Genomic DNA, 17,687 nt, shown 5'->3' on the forward strand with positions numbered 1-17,687 from the left:
TTCAGTTCCTCAAATGACCACTAGATGGGCCTTTCAATAAAACTCAGAATCAGAATCAGAAACTGTTTATTGCCAAGTAACATACATTACAAGGAATTTGCCGTGGTCTGATGGTGCTACATTTTTTTAACATATAATCTGACAAACAACAAGCATGTAAAAATATAAAGGTAAAAGAATAAAATAAGATTGTATTACTGTATTGACGAAACTCTGAAATTCTCTTTTGAATTACACGATCATGAATATTCTGTGGTCTCTACAGATTATTTCAATTAATTAGTTTGATTTGCAATAAAGCTTACCTGTAATTAATTGCCATAACGACAACAAGTTCAGATTCAATCAAGTTTAGATGCACATATTAACTCGGAGAAGTTCTGCAAAATTAGGGAGGATATTTCCTGCAGGGAAAAGACCATAAATCAGTTAGAGACAAGAATCTGCCTCATTTGAGATTTAGCAGAATTCATTCTAGTCAAAAGCCCCAGTACCTCCCCACAGGATTTAGATATTTTCTCAGCATCAGTATCTGCATCTGTAGATACATGCACTTGAGTCTTGAAATATTGTGTAAAATAGCTGCTCGGTTTACAATTTTGCCGTAATTTACAGATGAAATTCAAAACATTCATCTGATGCAAAAACATCCATATTCATGCTTTCAGAAAGCGTGTTTCTCCATAAACTGCAGTTTATATCCCAGTTGGATATGCTATCTGCTGAAAAGATGACAAGCTTGCAGAGATGTCCTTAAATGTTAGAGAGCGTGTTTGTTTTATTGACCAGAGTCTGAGCCTGTGACGCCGCGTCGCTTGTTCGTCCCACATTTCGCTCCATCGAGCCTCTGAGCAGGAAACCAAAATTCATCTTCTCTTCAGAAACCTGAGAGTGACATCAGAAGGATATGTTTAAATGCTACATGAGCAAACTTCACACTTTGCCACTTTCACTAGGACTTTTTTGAAAGTTGAAAGGGTTTCACCAGCCAGAACTCATGCAATGCAGCACTAAATGTCTTCTTATTATTCTCTGGTGGGGGTGGAGGTGTTGAAGAGTTTCAGCCAGCGTTAGCGTGTGCAGTTTTCTCTGGATGGACTTCTTGCTCATTTGCTGCTTTGATTTGTGCCTGTAATTCTGATTCATTTCTTTCTGTTCAGTTCCTGTATGGTCTCATTTAAACGGGACGACTGGAGACTGTCTCTGTTGCGACCCCCAGTTTGTGATTTAGACTAATACGCTGTTACATACAAATTAGAGAAATGAAAGAGATTTATTCCAGAATGAAAGAATGAATCCTCTGCTGACAAAACATCCGTCTGGTATTTTATTATTTATAATATAATGTAATTTTAATGTCATGTTTTTTAAGAAAACTGATTCCAGTGCATGTTTAGTTGGAAATATTCAAATTGAGTCAAATCTTCCCTACAGTAGCATCAGTGTTGATTTCATCAAAGAAGACACAGCTGCACTGGCAGGAAACGTATCCAGATGTCACACCTTTCTTCCACCAAACAGCATAGAGATCTTCACGGGTCCTCGTGGTTTGTAGTAACCAAGACCCAACCCGGAACCCAAGTGGGACCAGGTCCAAATTATTATCAGTCTAATCAGGCCCTTGTAGGTTTCCAGTTCCACTGCTATAGGTCTTTGGTCTGTGTGTCAGGATGTCTACCACTCATGTGGATATGAGCTCTGATCACCTAATTATCCTCAAACAGGTTCCGAGAGTCCTCAGGACCCTTTGAATCAGGTCTTAATTTATGCATGCAATCTGGTGGTACGTTTTCCACAGATCTGTTTTGTGTCAGGTCTAGTACAGACAAACTTTAGCGTCTTGATCTGACCCTGTCGGCAGGGTAATATCGCTTGTCAGTGCCTTCCGAAGCAAATGAAGGTTGCAAAATATCAGTATTAGCAGTTTCTCCTCTGACACTGCCAGGGTTATGGTTTGGTCAGGCTTTTAGCACAACTTCAACTGTCAACTCAAACCACATCTGAATGAATGTTTGTCGCTGTATAAAACCGTCACAGTAGTTCAGCTATCTGTCTGTCCTAACAGACAACAGTCACTAGATCTGCTGGATCTGCCCGGTCCTTTGTCAGTTAAATGTAAACATCTGTCGTATTTAGGCTTTTCAACAAAGCACTAATGCTGTCATCTTTCTTGGGAGTCTCCAAAGGGGTTTGTAGTCTGAAGCAGCTCTTGATGGGCTGTTGACGTGAAAAAACTTGGGATCCCCTGCTGTGTTGCTGCAGATGCCTTTCATGTGGATGTTTGGTGCCCTGCAGTTTTGGCAACAGCTTGCAAAAAATAAAAACTAGCAAAACCTGATCCTGTGTCAGTGCTGGTGGGGATTTTCTCTTCAGGAACACGCTGCTTGTTGAAATGTGGGATGGGAGTTCGAGCAGGAAAGCAGCCGCTCTGCTGAAATGCCCTTGAGCAAGGCGTTAAATCCCCACTTGTTCCGGATCTTTCAGCTTTGAGAAATCAACATTGTGCATTTCATTTCAAGTATGAAACAGCACTAAATGCTTGTGATTAAGCCATCGCACCAACAGGAAGAAAGTTGGATGGATGAAACATGCCGAGACGCCGTGCTAATGACTCACAAGTCTGTCATCTCTCCTGTGAATGTTCATTCCTCGTGTACTATAAGCAACCATGTCCAACACATAAGTGTGTGTGTGTGCGTGTGTGTGTGTGTGTGTGTGTGTGTGTGTGTGTCCGTCATGTATGACATCCTCTGCACACCAAAGGAATTCACACACTTTTTTTTTTTTTTTAAATCTCAGCAAAATCCTCTCAGCTGTTACATCCATCCCTCTACTCCGCCAACACACACACACACACACACACAAACATATACACACATACACGCTCGCTAGCTCCACCATAGACTTCACTGTTGCCATGGCGATGGAATAGAGCACGCTCTCTCGCATCGCCTGTTCTTTTCTATTGCTTTATCTCTCTCTCTCTCTCTCTCTCTGTAGAGGCAAACCAGCCTCTCTTGTTTGACAGGGGGCTCGTTTTTTGCCGTTGGCATCAGATTTTGGATGTTTGTTTGTTTGTTTGTTTGTTTTTTTTTCAGCAACATATCATCATTCTCATATAGAAAAGATGTTTGTATGGGAGATGCTTCTGTACAGGAGCATCCCCTGGTTTCAACACTCATGTCAAGTTCGTTAATTGAATCCCCCCATCTTCCTGTCATTCCTATCGCTTCCTCTCATTCTTTCACCCTCATCTTCCCCTTGTCTTTTGCTTCTCTCGCTCTCTTTCTGTCTTTCCTCTCACTCTCTCCCTCATCTGCTCTTTACCACCCCCCCCCCCCCCCCCCCGCCTCTTTCTTCCTTCTCTCAGTAGCTAAGATGACTGCCTTGACAATTCAATGAGAGGAGAGGACGCCAAGTGAAGCATCCCCCGCTCGCTGAAAAGGAGAGAAGGAGTGCTCAAGGTAAAGAGAGGAGAGGGAGAAGAAGAAGAGGAGGAGGAAGAAGAAGAGGAAGAAAGAAGGGATAAGAAGAGAGGGAGAGGCAGAGGAGCGAGGAAAGGGGAAGGGGAGAGAAAGTGAAGGATAAACGGTGGATGGAGGCGGCTCGGACCGGGGCTACGGAGCGCTCTTCACCGACGAAGAAGAAGAACAGCAGCAGCAGCGGGGGGGTGAGGAGATGGAGGCGAAAGGCAGAAACATGCCCCCAGGTAACACACACACACACACACACACACACACACACAGTGCAGTCGTGCATGTGGTCTTGCATACACAAACAACCAGGTGCACATGTGTATTCTTGTATACATGTCATATACATGTGTACTGCATAGATATTCATTCAAACAAGTATCGTGCAGTAAGCCACACACACACACACACACACACACACACACTGGAGTGCAGATGTGCACAGAGGTCTGGTTTCAGAAGGCAAGTGGTTTTGATTCATCCAAGCTAAACGTTTGCTTTAGAGCGGCGCTGACTGAAGGGAGCGCTGACACACAAGCAGTGAAGAAAAATCATTCTGTAAAAAAAGAAACGTGATTTGTGGTTTAATTGAACAGCTATTGCAGTACTGTAATGATCTGTGTGAAACTTGAAATATCCAGTTTTCATTGTGTTGTCTTTACATGCATTGTGGCCTTGAACAACAGATTTTATTATTTTTTTTTTTTAAATGCAAAAAGCCGCCCTGGTTGGTTGGATCTCATTCATTTGTTGACGAAACAAACCAATCAGGTTACTGAGTTTTGTTTTTAAATGTAAGAGTAGAACATATTTTATTTAAATCTAATCGCTGTTGCCTGAGCTAGCTTTGCCACCGCAACCTACATATTCAATATTTACATACTTTTTCTACAAGTTAAAACCATATTTAAAATATTTCAGTATTTTATTCAGTGGAAACCATTCACCACATCCAACTATGGCCATCCTCAAAGGCTTGACAAGTATCAGACGTGTCAGTGTGTAAGCATCCACGTTAAGGCTTGTTTCACCACGAAAGACCAACCGAAATTAAAGATTTGTGGAAAGCAAATCTGCGCGCGATGATTGAGAAAAGCTCGTCGTCTGTTTAGACGGCTGCGCTTGATTAGAAGATTTTAAATGTGCAGCAGAAATGTGACCTGGACCAATCCAGTGTGAAGGATGTTGCTGCCACGTTGGCAGGTTTGTGTACTGCTCACGTGACATGAAACAGCTTGGCAAAGAAGTTTTATTTTGTAGAATGTGACACATTTTCATTTGGTGTCGGAGGATAGAGGGTGTCGTATGCTGTTCAGACTCAAAAGCATATTCGTGATTTGTGATATTGGGCTATGTAAATAAAACTGACTTGACTTGGTTTGACGAATCACTCAAGCAAATTCAAAATCTAACTTTGTCGTCTTGACAAAATTGACATTTTCAATCTACAATTAACAGATGTTATGTGATGTTTTGTTATTCCACATGGCCACTGAACCATTTTAAATAGGTCCAACACTGGATATTGGCATCACTCAAGTGAGAAATAGACTGACCTGACCTAAACTTACAACAAAAGTTGAAGTGAAGGAAAATTAGCGACAGTTTAAAGAATTAATTATAATACAAATGAATACATCTGCAGCAAAAATGTCTCTTGACATGCAGCTATTCACCAACTGTCCGATCGGTGCAGTGGTGAAAAGTACATTTACTTTCAAGTACTGTACTTAAGTAAAGTTTTGAGGTACTTGTACTTTACTTGAGTCTTTTCATTCTCTGCTCCTTTATACGTGTACTCACTAGATTTCAGAGGATAAAATTGTACTTTTGACTTACCTTTACATTTGTACGACAGCTTTAGTCACTATTTGCAGATTCTAAGTATGAATACAAAATATATTTAACAAATAAATTCTGATGTATTATTATTGATTAAGCTACCCGTCAGTATATTAAGTAGTTAAAATTATCCTCACCTTCACCAGCTGCCACAGGAAAGTGTGCTTACACATCAATAATTAATATTCAGTAATAAAATATATATTTTATCTGAAACCATTCTGTGTGGTGAGTACTTTAACTTTTTGTACTTTTTGTATGCGAATGGTTTTGTACTTTCACTTAAGTAGAATTTTGAATGCATGGCTTTTACTTGTAACAGTAGTGGTGTAGAGTATTTCTACACTGCGGTATTGCTTCTTTTACTCAAGCAAAAGATATTAGTACTTCATCCACCGCTGGTTTGGTGTGACTTTACCGGCCAATGCGGTGATATCTCTCTGCAGCCTGCAGTTTTTGGGACTTACCTTATGCATATTCCAGCAGGCAGGTCAGTGTCAGGGTCACAGTACCAGTGGTCTCTGTTATTTTGGGATTTGCGTTGCCATGGAAACACCCCTCAGGCCAGCTGAATTAGCCAGATAGTTGAAAAGCCCACACTGGGGTTGATCTTCTCCGTGCGATCGATTGTTTACATTGACCTCCCGCTTGTGATCGCATGAACAGAGATCGACGTCGAGGGTTTCCAGAACGCTAAACCAGTTTTCCGGCCAGCATTTGTCCACCATTTACCTTTCAACACATTCACATTCAAATGGTAATTTTTGATTAACTCTCATTGAGGAACTAAATGGTTAAATGGAGTCTATGCAGATCCCCCCCCCCCCCCCCCCCCTCTGCGCTGCTTGGATGTTTCATTTATGTTTCCTGAAGCACAAGATGTGTTGCATCTCAATTTCCCTCATGCCGTCCCTCTCACTGTTCACCTCTCAGCTTCAATTTATGTCTCTCCTCTGTCCTGTCCTCTCCACTCGTCTCTTCTCGTCTCATCATCTACTCCTCTCTTGTCTTTTTTACCCTCCTATTTTTATTCATGTGTACGTAAACCTCTGTACGCTGCTTCCCTTTCTGCTTAAGCTTAACAGGTTTTTCCCCCCGGAAGTCATATTGATCTTATCAGCAGCCACATTCCAAAGAATGTTCTTCCAAACCTGCAAACTCTTGATATTATCAGGTCATAAAGGGACTCTTTTGGAAACCAGGTCTTGACAGAAAGGTCAGAATTCAAATGTGCCTACCTGCTGAGAGAATCCACTGATCTATAATGCATTTTCCAACTTTATTTAAATTTTCTTGGGGATTTTTCCCTCTGAGTCCATCCTCTTGCACTGTTTATTTTTGTAACGATATTTGATGTTTTATATTTGTGTTGATGTAGCGGGGTCGGCATTTTGTTCTTCTGCTTGCCGCCTGCTGCCAACATTTCTTTAGTGCTTCGGGCTGTGTACGCTGTTTTTTGATTAAAAAACGCTCCTGTGTGCTCACCCAGAATGCAATGGAAAGACTCAACCCCATCAGCAGCTTCCACCAGTCACCCACCGTAGCCCATGGGGGACAGCAGTTCTATTAATGCATAAATATTTGACAGTTCAATGCATGAACTGTGGACAAGGTGGAAGGCAAAAATGTTTACATTTTCAGCGTCTTTTTAATTTCATGTGTGTTCAACCATTGAGGGCAACAAGAGTCTATTTAGTTTCACATCAGCTTGAATTTTGAAATGAATGGATTCTTTGGCTAAAATCTTAAAATCAACCATTAACCTGTGGGAAAAACACCTTGACTGCGATCAGTAATGCTGAGTACCTTTGTACAGGTCAAAGAATTATCATTACATTGACTCATTACAGTCAAGTCAGTTTTATTTATATATATATATCACAATATCACGTGAGTGCATTGAGCAAAGAAGTATATGTATAATTGTGTCAAGCTTTTCGTTTTTTGTCAATCCCTCTGACATCATACAAATACAGTACTGCTGCTGGAATCTGTACTAAGAGTATTAATCAACAATAAACTTCCATAAATCCACGTGGAAATCATACAAAAAAGGGCGTTGTTTATAACTTTAGCTCTGTCCTGTTTATCATCATGTTGGAACATCATGTGGGAACCCTGGTGGCAAAAAACCTCCCCCCAAATATCAATAGAAAAAAGAAAAACAAAAGGAGTGAAGGAAATCCTGGTTGTACACATTTTATTTGGGGGGGGGCGTGACTAATGCTTGTTCAAGAGCAACAACATTCAAGCCCCTCCACATCTCAATCTCCCTGGCTTGTTGAAGGGATTAATAAAACCAAACAAAAGTGTACTAATTTAGAGAGTGTAGCTGGTTGTGGTAATGATGAAGACTATGCTTTTAGTAAAGCTGCAGAAAACAATACTGTCATTAAAGGATGACACTACTTCTAGTCACCAGTTACTTGGCACAGTTTGAAGTTGTATCGTGTGCACTGGTGTGTACTTAAGACCTGATGTTGGTGTCTGTGTTCTCCTCAGACATTAGTTTCCTTCCCCGCCCAGCGATGGTGTGGTGTGAGCGGGGCATCCAGGTACTGCTGACCACCATGGGAGCGTTTGCGGCCTTCGCCTTGATGACGGTGGCTATCGGTACAGACTACTGGCTGTACGCCCGCGCCTTCATCTGCAACAGCACGGCCAACTCGTCCCAGGAGGACTCCAACAACAAGGACAAGAAGGACCCCGGGGCGCTCACCCACTCCGGCCTCTGGAGGATCTGCTGCCTGGAAGGTTCGGCTGGTTGTAATGCACGTTCATGCATTGATGTGTGTGTCTGAGGCCGTGGAAACCTTTGGATGCATCAGGGGTTGAATGTGTGTGTGTTTTCTCATGTGTTGGTCACTGGAGGGTCTTGTTGAGGTCAGTGTGCTCATCATTGTAATCAGAACGGACATAAATAGGTGTTCACACACACACACACACACACACTACCAGTATGGTATATTGCTCTAATTTAGTTTATTAGTCTGTTTTGTTCATTTTCCCTTTAACCTTCTGGAGTCATCATGAGGTCAGTTGTGAGAATCACGTCTCATGAGATGGAAGCAGTTTTCTTTAGTTAACTTCTGCACCGCGACGGTACATCAATATTTTTGTGACTTTGCAGAGACATTAATTTAAAAAAAACATTGCCTCATTATGTTTATAGAAAACATAATCAGGGCTGCGTTATGTTTCCATCAAAACATATCTGCTGGTAGACAGGGTGGCGTATCAGAGTTATACCTGAACTATAGCAGTAAACAAACAAATCAATAAAATGAATGTTAATGAAATTCCTTGCCGTATAAATGGTTTGGTCGCCGGTAAGACCTCATGTAGCCAGAAGCCACAGTGTCAACATAGCACCCTGCTGCTGCCCATTAAAAATACTGAAATATGAACGTCCTTAGCTACAAGCGGATCTAAACATCGTGCACAGTCCATCTGTTGTGGCAGAACCTATGATGAATCCTGACATGCTGTTGTTGCTACAGCTTGGCTTTGTTGCACAGTTCAGATGAGAGGATTTCCAGATGTGGAGACGTGAGCTTTCTGCCTGCATTTGTTCTTTTACTTTCATGCGCAGACAGACACAAACACTTACATATATACACTCATACTATGCATTCCACATGAAGCTCATCGCAACGCCCCAGAGCTCAGATGTGAGTGGTGACTCATTCAGTGAGTGATTAAGTAGTTTTCCTGCGTTGCTGCAGTTGACACACACACACACATATACAGAATAGACGCTCTCACACATATACATAAGATGAGGTTTCCACAGCTATCTGTTATAGAGGTTCCTCTGTTTTAGTTAAAGGTGTGACATGTCGCATTTTGACGCCAGTAAAGTACCACATTAGAGAACCGCATCAAGGACACCATCACTGCATTTTATACTGTGTGCAATCAAATCTGACGGGGAAGGACATTTGTTGGCTTACCTTCAGAAGTTTCATCCAGAATGAGTTCATCAAGCTTAACAGTTATTTTCACATTTCATTTCATATTTCATGTGGAAAGACCTCTTGTTGTTTCACCTGCAGTTTGTGGCGTGACGTGCATATTGACTTTTAGAAATCATCCAAAATGTTAGACAAACATTCTGCCCTTTCATCCCAATCGGCTGTCTGCTGGTCCCATTTGTGGATTTCTGCTCCCTCTTTGAACCAGTCCCTGGTGCCATTAGATTAATAATTATGTCCCATTGCGTCTATGATGTATGTGATAGTCTGTCTTGAAAAGATCTGATTCTTCTTCAGGTTTTTCTTGGCTGACTTTTATTTGTTTGTACAAAGTGTGTGTGTGTGTGTTCCTCGTCACATTCTTTTTAATATTTTGTCTTCCTGTCTCTGTTCATCTTGATGTTTATTTTGTCCATGAGATGCACAAATAGCTTTCAAGGTAAACAAATATTCCCTCTCAGATTGAGAAACGTAAGCACACAGATGCAGTTTCTGTTTCTGATTTACAAGACAAAACAGAAGCAGGCTGCTGTCCTTTCAGAGTTAAACCTTTCAGATTGTCTGGTCATGGCACATGGTGGAAGGAGTGAAAAGCCAACCTACTGCACGGTATCATACAGAGACGAGGAGGCATCGATTTCAGCTTCAAATCTTCTCATCAAATCACTGCAATCGTTCCAATCAAGATTCTTGATTGGAATAAGGATCATTTTGTAGCAAGGCTGGTGCCGGGGCTCTAAGGATGGTAATGGTGGTCCGCCAGACTGAAATATCTCAACACGGATGAACTTTTAAACACACATCAGTGGTCCCCAGACGATCAACCCTAGCAGCTTCGGATTTCCCCTCTAGCGCCACCATGAGGTTGACATTTGGGGTTTTGACTATTGGATGGATTGCCATGAAATTCGGTGCAGATACGTGCCCCCCCTCAGGATGAAGTGAAATAACTTTAACACCTTAACTTTTCATCCAGCGCCATCATCAGGTTTAAATTTCAATGTGTCCAATGCTTTGACCAAATACCTGAAAAACTACAATCCCATCAGCCTCAGCTGCACTAAGTCACAAATGTTAGCATACTATTATGCTAAACTAAGATGGTGAAAACATTATACCTGCTAAACATCGGCATGTTAAAATTGTCATTGTGAGCATGTTAGCATGCTGATGTTAGCATTTAGCTCAAAGCACCGTACAGCCTCACTGAGCTCTCTTAGTCAGCATCAGCTGTGTGTCTGATTGGCTGATGGTAATTATGCAGAGGCATCATAACGAGTACAATCATTGTTTTTCTCCTGACAGTTGACACTTGTTTCTCTGGTCATCGTCCATTGTTTCTCATCATCAGTTCATCTGTCCGTCTTGTCTGTACATCTGTTAGCTTGTTTACCTCTCCGTCTTCATCGCCTTCATTTCTTCCTCTCTTTGTTTCTATTCCCTCGCCGTTAAACTCTATTCCTCCATATGTTTCTCCCTCCCCTCTCACTCCTTTTCTCCTCCCCTCTCCCACCATCACCGCCATTTTTCTCTCCATAATTGTTGGTCATTCCCATGTCTGCCTTCACATACTTTCTCTCTTCCTAATTTGCCCTCTTTTTTTTTTTTATTTCTGCAATTCTGTCTTTTACCCATCTCCCTCTCTTCCTTGTGATCTCTTCCACTTTCTCACCTTCTCCTCCTCTCCCTCTGTCTTTTTCAGGCTTGAAGCGAGGTGTGTGTTCCCAGATCAATCATTTCCCAGACGACGCAGACTACGACCAAGATGCTGCAGAGTATCTGCTGCGTGAGTGACACACACACATTTACAAGTGAACCACAAATGCACACAGACATTGGCATATACACACACACACACACACACACACACACACTGCACTACACATGAGATGTGTGCATACACACATCTCAACAGAACAGAACACACATACACACACACACACACACTACAGTCTCCATCACACACGGATACAAAAAGGACAGAAGGGGGTGGTGGGCGGACATCAATGCACGGATGTCAGATTCAAGCAAAGCGTTCCTGGAGGTGTGTGTGTGTGTGTGTGTGTGTGTGTGTGTGTTTAAATGCCCAGGTGCATGGGGTTGGGAGTCTGGGGGTGTACAGAAAGCCTTTTTTTTTCTCCACAGATGGATTGAAAGAACAGCCTTCACTAATGGATTATTTTCAGCTCAGGATTCAGGTTTCACATCCTGCCTCCATTGTGACAGAAAATTCTGTTCGTACAGCTCTGAACCTTTTGGTTTACAAAGTATATGTTCCATCCATATATTATAAAAAGATATCTATTTCTGTGAAGGAGGCTGTGATGCTATCTTAGATTCTCGTGTCTGCTTTGGTGTGCAACCTTGACTGAACAAGAAAGCTTTTACCTCTGCAAAGGCTGCACGATGCTCCCTGTTTGTTTCAATTATAGAAAATGTTTAGAATTTAGAGTAATAGACAATTATGGGAAACATGATCCAGCTGATTATTAGTGATTATTGTTAGAGTGTTGTATTACGTGTTTTATAAACCAGAAACAAGGACTGCAAATTAGCTGCGACTACAAGTCCTGTATACATTGCATGGTAGCATTTTATTTGAATATAATAAAGATATTCAATACACAATTATATATGACAAAAGTACCAAATTCTTACATTTGAGAAGCTGGAACCAGCACGTTGATGATATCATTAATCGATTATCAAAATAGTTGCATATTATTTTTCTCTTGATCCTTTAACCTCTTAACTGACTAATCAGCTCTACTTCTGAAAATTCAAAATTCAAAGTCCTCATTGGAGGAGGTAATTATCTCTTGACTAATTATTCAGTGGGGGTTTGTCACCTGACCACTCGAAAGGTCAGAAAATCCCCACAAACCAGCTCAGCATTCTTTCTAATTAGCTATTTATCCATTCAGTAAATTATCACTAACTTGTGCTGAGGAGGCGAGCACCACCCACATAGTACCTGTTAAAAACAAATTCAGAGAATCATTTCCAACCACTGTTTGACATGTCTGACAGAAGCTTCTATGAATACATGCTTATCCCAGCATTATCTTTTCCCTTCACGGCTTGAAAAGTCACCTTCAGAACGTGAAGGCTCGGCTGTTCCACATGTCCCTGCCAGAGATGGATATTCAGCATTTTAGTCTCCGATAATGTCTCTACGTTCCACTACTGCCGATAGGCTTGAGGTGTCTGCAGACAAAAATATTCTGGAGGGGTTTTAGGTGATGCAGTGCAACATTTGGCAACAATCCTGAGCTGTTTATTAAGAGCCAGTAGGTAGTTTGATCAACTGCTGCCATAGTCAGTGGAGTAGATGAACCCGCAACCATTTCAAGCTACTGTTTCAGCCCCTTGTTGAGCAGCGTAATGGTCACGCTCCAATCGACTTAGATTTGTATTGTAATCCTGTCGAGATCGGGGACATGCAAATGAAGGAATGTAAAAGATCACAAGATAGTCTGACTTTTAATCTCCAGAAACACTGGATCCTAACCCTAACCCTACATTTTTAATAACTACATGTCTTTAAAACTCCCAGTTTGCAATGCTTTCTGTTCAGAATGTGTTGTCTTCAAGCCTAAGCAGAGATGTACTCTGGGAAAGTCTTGACAAAGCTCCTCCAGAGCCACAAAATACATGATGTACTAAATATTATGTAGTAAACTTATATATAGATAGCTGCTGTTCCAGAGCCAAGTTGTAGTGTCAGCTATAGCACGTCTTGGTAACACTTTTTTCCTAGCAGTGTCACAAGACTTAACTTTGCACCTTCAAATGGTGTTGAACCTCAGAAAAACAACCTCACTTATTGTACTACAGTAGAAAATACAGTTAGTCATATTTATCAGACACAACAAGTCCAGAGAAAGTTAACAAAGCTGAGAAAACAATGACCTTTCATTGCACACGATGATGTATTTCTGCAGGTGTGGTGCGGGCCTCCAGCATCTTCCCCATCCTCAGCGCCATACTGCTCCTGCTGGGAGGAGTGTGTGTTGCTTCCAGCGGCTTCTACAAGAGCAAAAGAAACGTCATCCTCGGCGGAGGGATTCTCTTTGTAGCTGCAGGTAAGACTTTGTCCTGGTTTTGGCAGACACCTCTGCTCTCATAGTTTCTAAGAGGAAATGTGGGTTGGAATTGTATTAAAGCAGGAAGTCAGTGTGCTATCTGCTTTAGCGTTTTAGCTCTGGCTGTAAATTGCGTGCTGCTTTGCCACCTTTAATGCATGCCTTTGTCCTTCCAATCTGTCTTATTGCACTAAAAACTGAAATTAAACTGTGCTATTTCAGTCAAATAGAGGCATAATGAGACGTTCTTATGTATGATATGCAGATTGACTTTCATATTGTGCCTGCCTCTTCTCTGTATAATTGAAAGGAAACAGTTCCAGTATCTCTGCCTGGAAAACAATTTAATGAAGCTGCAGGTTAATTTGTCTCAGAGGAGCACTTACAGTGGAAGTCTTGTATATTTCTTCAGGCCTCAGCAACATCATCGGAGTGATCGTGTACATCTCAGCAGCGCTGAGCGACATCTCCCCCAAGAAAGACGAGGACAAGAAGTGGCACTACTCCTACGGCTGGTCCTTCTACTTTGGCGGCCTGTCCTTCATCCTGGCCGAGATGGTGGGCGTCCTCGCCGTCAACATCTACATTGAGAAGAACAAGGAGCTGCGCTGCCGCTCTCGCACCGACCTCTTCAAGAGCACCACGCACGCCATGCTGCGGCTGCCCAGCTACCGCTTCAGACGGCGCTCTCGTTCCAGCTCGCGCTCCACCGACCCGCCACACTCACAGGAGACCTCGCCCATTGGAGCTTCCAAGACCTTCAGCCTGCCACCCTCTGCCCCACCCTTCTCTGTGGCCACTCTGCCCAACCCCCACCACACCAGCAGCGGCGGAAGCGGAGGAGGCGGCGACATCTCCATGTACACCCTGTCGAGGGACTCCAAGCTGGGCAGCCTGGGAGGCGGCGCCCCACCTCTCTACGGCACGGTGGACCGCGCCACCCTGTACCAGCTCCACAACTACTTCCCAAAAGATTCCAGCGGCAGTGGCGGAGGAGGAGGAGGAGGAGGAGCGGTGATAAGCAGCGGTACACTCCCATCTCACTCCAAGTCCAATTTGGCGGCAGCAGCAGCCGTAGCCCAGAATTCAGCACCGCTAAATACCTCCGCATCGGCCACCACACCGGCCCCGCCGGCTCCGATATCTACAGCCACCATGGAGAGGGACAGGGGCAACATGGGAACCCTGGACCGACTGACGGCCAAAAGGGACAGAGATAGCAACTCAGATACACTTAACAGGAAAACTACGCCAGTTTAAATCTAAACCTCAGAGAGGGTGACGAGAGAGAGTGTTGAAATAAGAGAGGTGGAATAGAGTTAAGAGTTAGAAGAGAGGAAGAGTAGTGCTGAAAATGTGTGGGCGACACTTCGACGGTAGTTTCTGTCCTTGAGCCTTTGGGTATCTAGCTGCCATAATTACCTACCAATATCATGAAGAGTCACAAAACACCTGATATTATGTGCAAATTCATGACAACTGCCTTAAAATGGTCATGAATTTGGCTTTGTTAGTTAATTATACAGCAATGGTGCAGTGGAGGCTTCAGCACAAGGGGCTTATTTTTTTTACTATTAATTTCAGCATCACTCCATTTCCCCAACTGGGAGCTTCCCAGTAAAACCAGTCTCCTGGTGCAGCAGCTGGGGGTTAAGTGCCTTGCTGAGGAGGCAGGGGAGCTCAGTAGGTATTTACTCTCCCCTTCTACATTTTGTCAGCTGCTGTGGGGATTTAAACTGCAACTTGACTTTAGAAGAACAACCTACTAAGCTTTGATCTTGCCATTCGAGGTTAAAGCTGAACTGAATCTGGTTTTTACACATCTAGACATCCAGTTTGAACACCAAAACAACACTTTTAAACATCATAACAAATCATATTAAAAAAAGTAGCCAGATGGTATAAGCCACAATTCTCTGTTACATTTCTTTTTTTAAAAAGAGCAGAGAGCCTCAGACGGGTACGTTCAGCCAAGTAACAAGCTGCTCATTGACCAGTTGACTGCCAGTTCAAGGTCAACAGTAGCTACTTAACCTCTGGTCCTTAGATAGTGACCTCAGCCATATCTAACCTACTGACACACACACACACACACACACACCAGAAGACGCTGACACACTGTGAGCCTATTCATTTTTCATTGTGTGTCAAAAGTAATTACAGTGACAGATGGGCATTCTCCACACTCCTAGAGAAAGACACAGCCATAGACTTTAAGCTTCACCCTGCACGCCTCCATTACACCACTGCCAGTGAAACACTGCAACAAATGTCCATCTGAACGAGTCATTTCGTCTGACGTTAAAGTCCTAGAGTCTTTGTTCAAATGTGTGAAATATTTGCTGAATTCTGGCCAAACAGAAGCAGACTGCCCTTCTCTCTCGTTTCAATATAACTTCCCTTCTTTGAAACGTTTTCGGCTCTTCGATATGCTAGCAGACGTGATTTGCTCGTAAATTGCACTAATCTTATGAGCAGTTAAAAATTCCAATAATTGAGCTTTCTGGGGAACATTTCATCAGACAGTAGAAATGTTGTTAAATGCACCTTCGAAGTCGATGAAATTACTTGTAAAGATGGACGTTTATGGACTCTTTGTGATGTTTAATTGCCCAAATTGATTCCAGGGTTTGTATGACTGATGATGATTCGATACCGAAGGCTACGAGGCAGCGACCGTAGAGTGTTCCTGCAAAGGGCTGCAACCAACAGGGTGGGGGTTGATTCAGTTTACACTCAGGGGGTGGAGTTTTAGTTAGAACTTAGATCAGAGGCGAAATCATGGATTTCTCCAATATGAGACATCAGCCACTTTATCGAACCAAGTTCGCTCACTTATTCTAAAAAGAAATAACACAAAATTGAAGCACATTATTTAGTATTAAAGAAGAATTTCTAAAGAACCAATTCGATTTTGAGCGAATAATATTTTTGAGATGTTGTCAGAGATAATTTGAGGGCCAAAGCATTTCCGTAATGGATGTAACATGTTGGACTGAAACTCTTCACGTGTCCTAAATGATCGGGCTGATATTCTGAACTCTGAACGCACTTCTGAATCAGCTGCGTTTGCAAATGAAATCAATCCGACCCTGTTTGACGACCAGTTGGAGGAGGAGGGAAGCACAACAGCTAGCTTCAGTTCCCCTTCCCTCCTTCTCTCTTTTAGCTATAACTATATACTATTTCACAAACTAGAATAATAACTGTATTATTGAGTATCTTATCGGTCCATTCACTTCAACAAAAGCACATAATGTCTGTAAATGGTAATCTTTGAGTTGTCTTTTCATTCCGAGTTACATGAGAACTTGTAACTCCTTGAGTATTGATATCATGTTGCTGGTGTTTCTATGATCGTAATGGTTATTGCAGGGTATTTATACATTTTGAAATCTTTTCTTTTTGTATTTTTTTTATATTGCTTTGGATGACTTTTAGATTTTTCTTTTTTCTTTCTCTTGCTTATGTACACTGAAGTCAGTGGTGTCACGTGGAAAGCATGTGCACAAAAGTGAGAGGGCGATAATGTATAAATTCATCGTCATCATTTTCATTATTTCACGACATTTATTTGTGCAGGGAGAGTTGACTGAGCGTGCATGCTCTTTTTCAGTAACGCCCTGCTCCACCTTCACCCACCAGTCCTCCGCTGGTTACTGAGCGGCTTCCCAGGAACAATCGGGGGCTCCGTGCCTTGCTTTACCACGCTGATAGTGAAGAAAGCGAGTGTTTGTCATTTTAAATCCTCCATCCTGATTGTTCCAGCCATTCTAAACAGACTAATGGGCCTTCTCGTCCACGTTTTTCAAATATCACTCTAGATTTTACGGTGTACATTATTTGTACTGTAAATTTGATTGTTGCACTGTTTTTCTTTTATATTTTTCTCTTTTTCTTCTGTTATTTTTTCTTTAATCCTCTCTATTTCTATTTCTATATTAGTTGCTCTTTAATTTGTCCGTTTTCCGAGTTTTTCTTTCAGCTTCAGCTGTTGTTGTTTGTTCTCTTTTTTGTAATATTTGTATTTACACTCTTCCATCCTGGTTCTGTCTTCATTTACTGGCAGGCTATTGGGTTTTTTTTTCATTTTCTAAACATTACCAACGTAGCCTAATAATCAGTGTTTTTTAATGTTCTGACTAGTGTGTAACTGTAGGCGATAGAATTTATATTAATCTATTTATTTTCGTGGTGGTACGTATAGATATTCTTAATGTTATATTGTTTCAGAGTTCCTACACCTGTAACTTCGGGCTATGACGGCTTCACGCCTGCCTGTGACATATTGTTAGTAGCCTAAGTGCTGGAGG

General features: G+C 42.1%; 1 protein-coding gene across 2 annotated transcripts; it reads left to right on the forward strand.

Annotated features, from left to right (window-relative positions):
* Window positions 1-3,678: 3,678 nt before the first annotated feature.
* On the forward strand, window positions 3,679-14,634 carry cacng8a (calcium channel, voltage-dependent, gamma subunit 8a). Of its 2 annotated transcripts, none has more exons than XM_070921492.1 (5): window positions 3,679-3,709; window positions 7,818-8,069; window positions 10,992-11,075; window positions 13,234-13,374; window positions 13,787-14,634. In XM_070921492.1, the coding sequence occupies exons 1-5, from the start codon at window positions 3,679-3,681 to the stop codon at window positions 14,632-14,634; spliced, it is 1,356 nt and encodes a 451-aa protein (XP_070777593.1). The 2 variants fall into 2 exon arrangements, with proteins under 2 accessions (XP_070777593.1, XP_070777594.1); XM_070921493.1 differs by having other exon boundaries at window positions 7,842-8,069.
* Window positions 14,635-17,687: the final 3,053 nt, after the last annotated feature.

Source organism: Enoplosus armatus, chromosome 16, assembly GCF_043641665.1.
Source record: "Enoplosus armatus isolate fEnoArm2 chromosome 16, fEnoArm2.hap1, whole genome shotgun sequence".
In the NCBI taxonomy this organism is placed as follows: Eukaryota; Metazoa; Chordata; class Actinopteri; order Centrarchiformes; family Enoplosidae; genus Enoplosus; species Enoplosus armatus.

Coding starts and splice junctions, on each gene's coding strand:
- cacng8a (XM_070921492.1), top strand. CDS start 3,679: ATGGAGGCGAAAGGCAGAAACATGCCCCCAG. Junction 8,070..10,991: donor GAGGATCTGCTGCCTGGAAG/GTTCGGCTGGTT, acceptor TGTCTTTTTCAG/GCTTGAAGCGAGGTGTGTGT. Junction 13,375..13,786: donor GATTCTCTTTGTAGCTGCAG/GTAAGACTTTGT, acceptor ATATTTCTTCAG/GCCTCAGCAACATCATCGGA.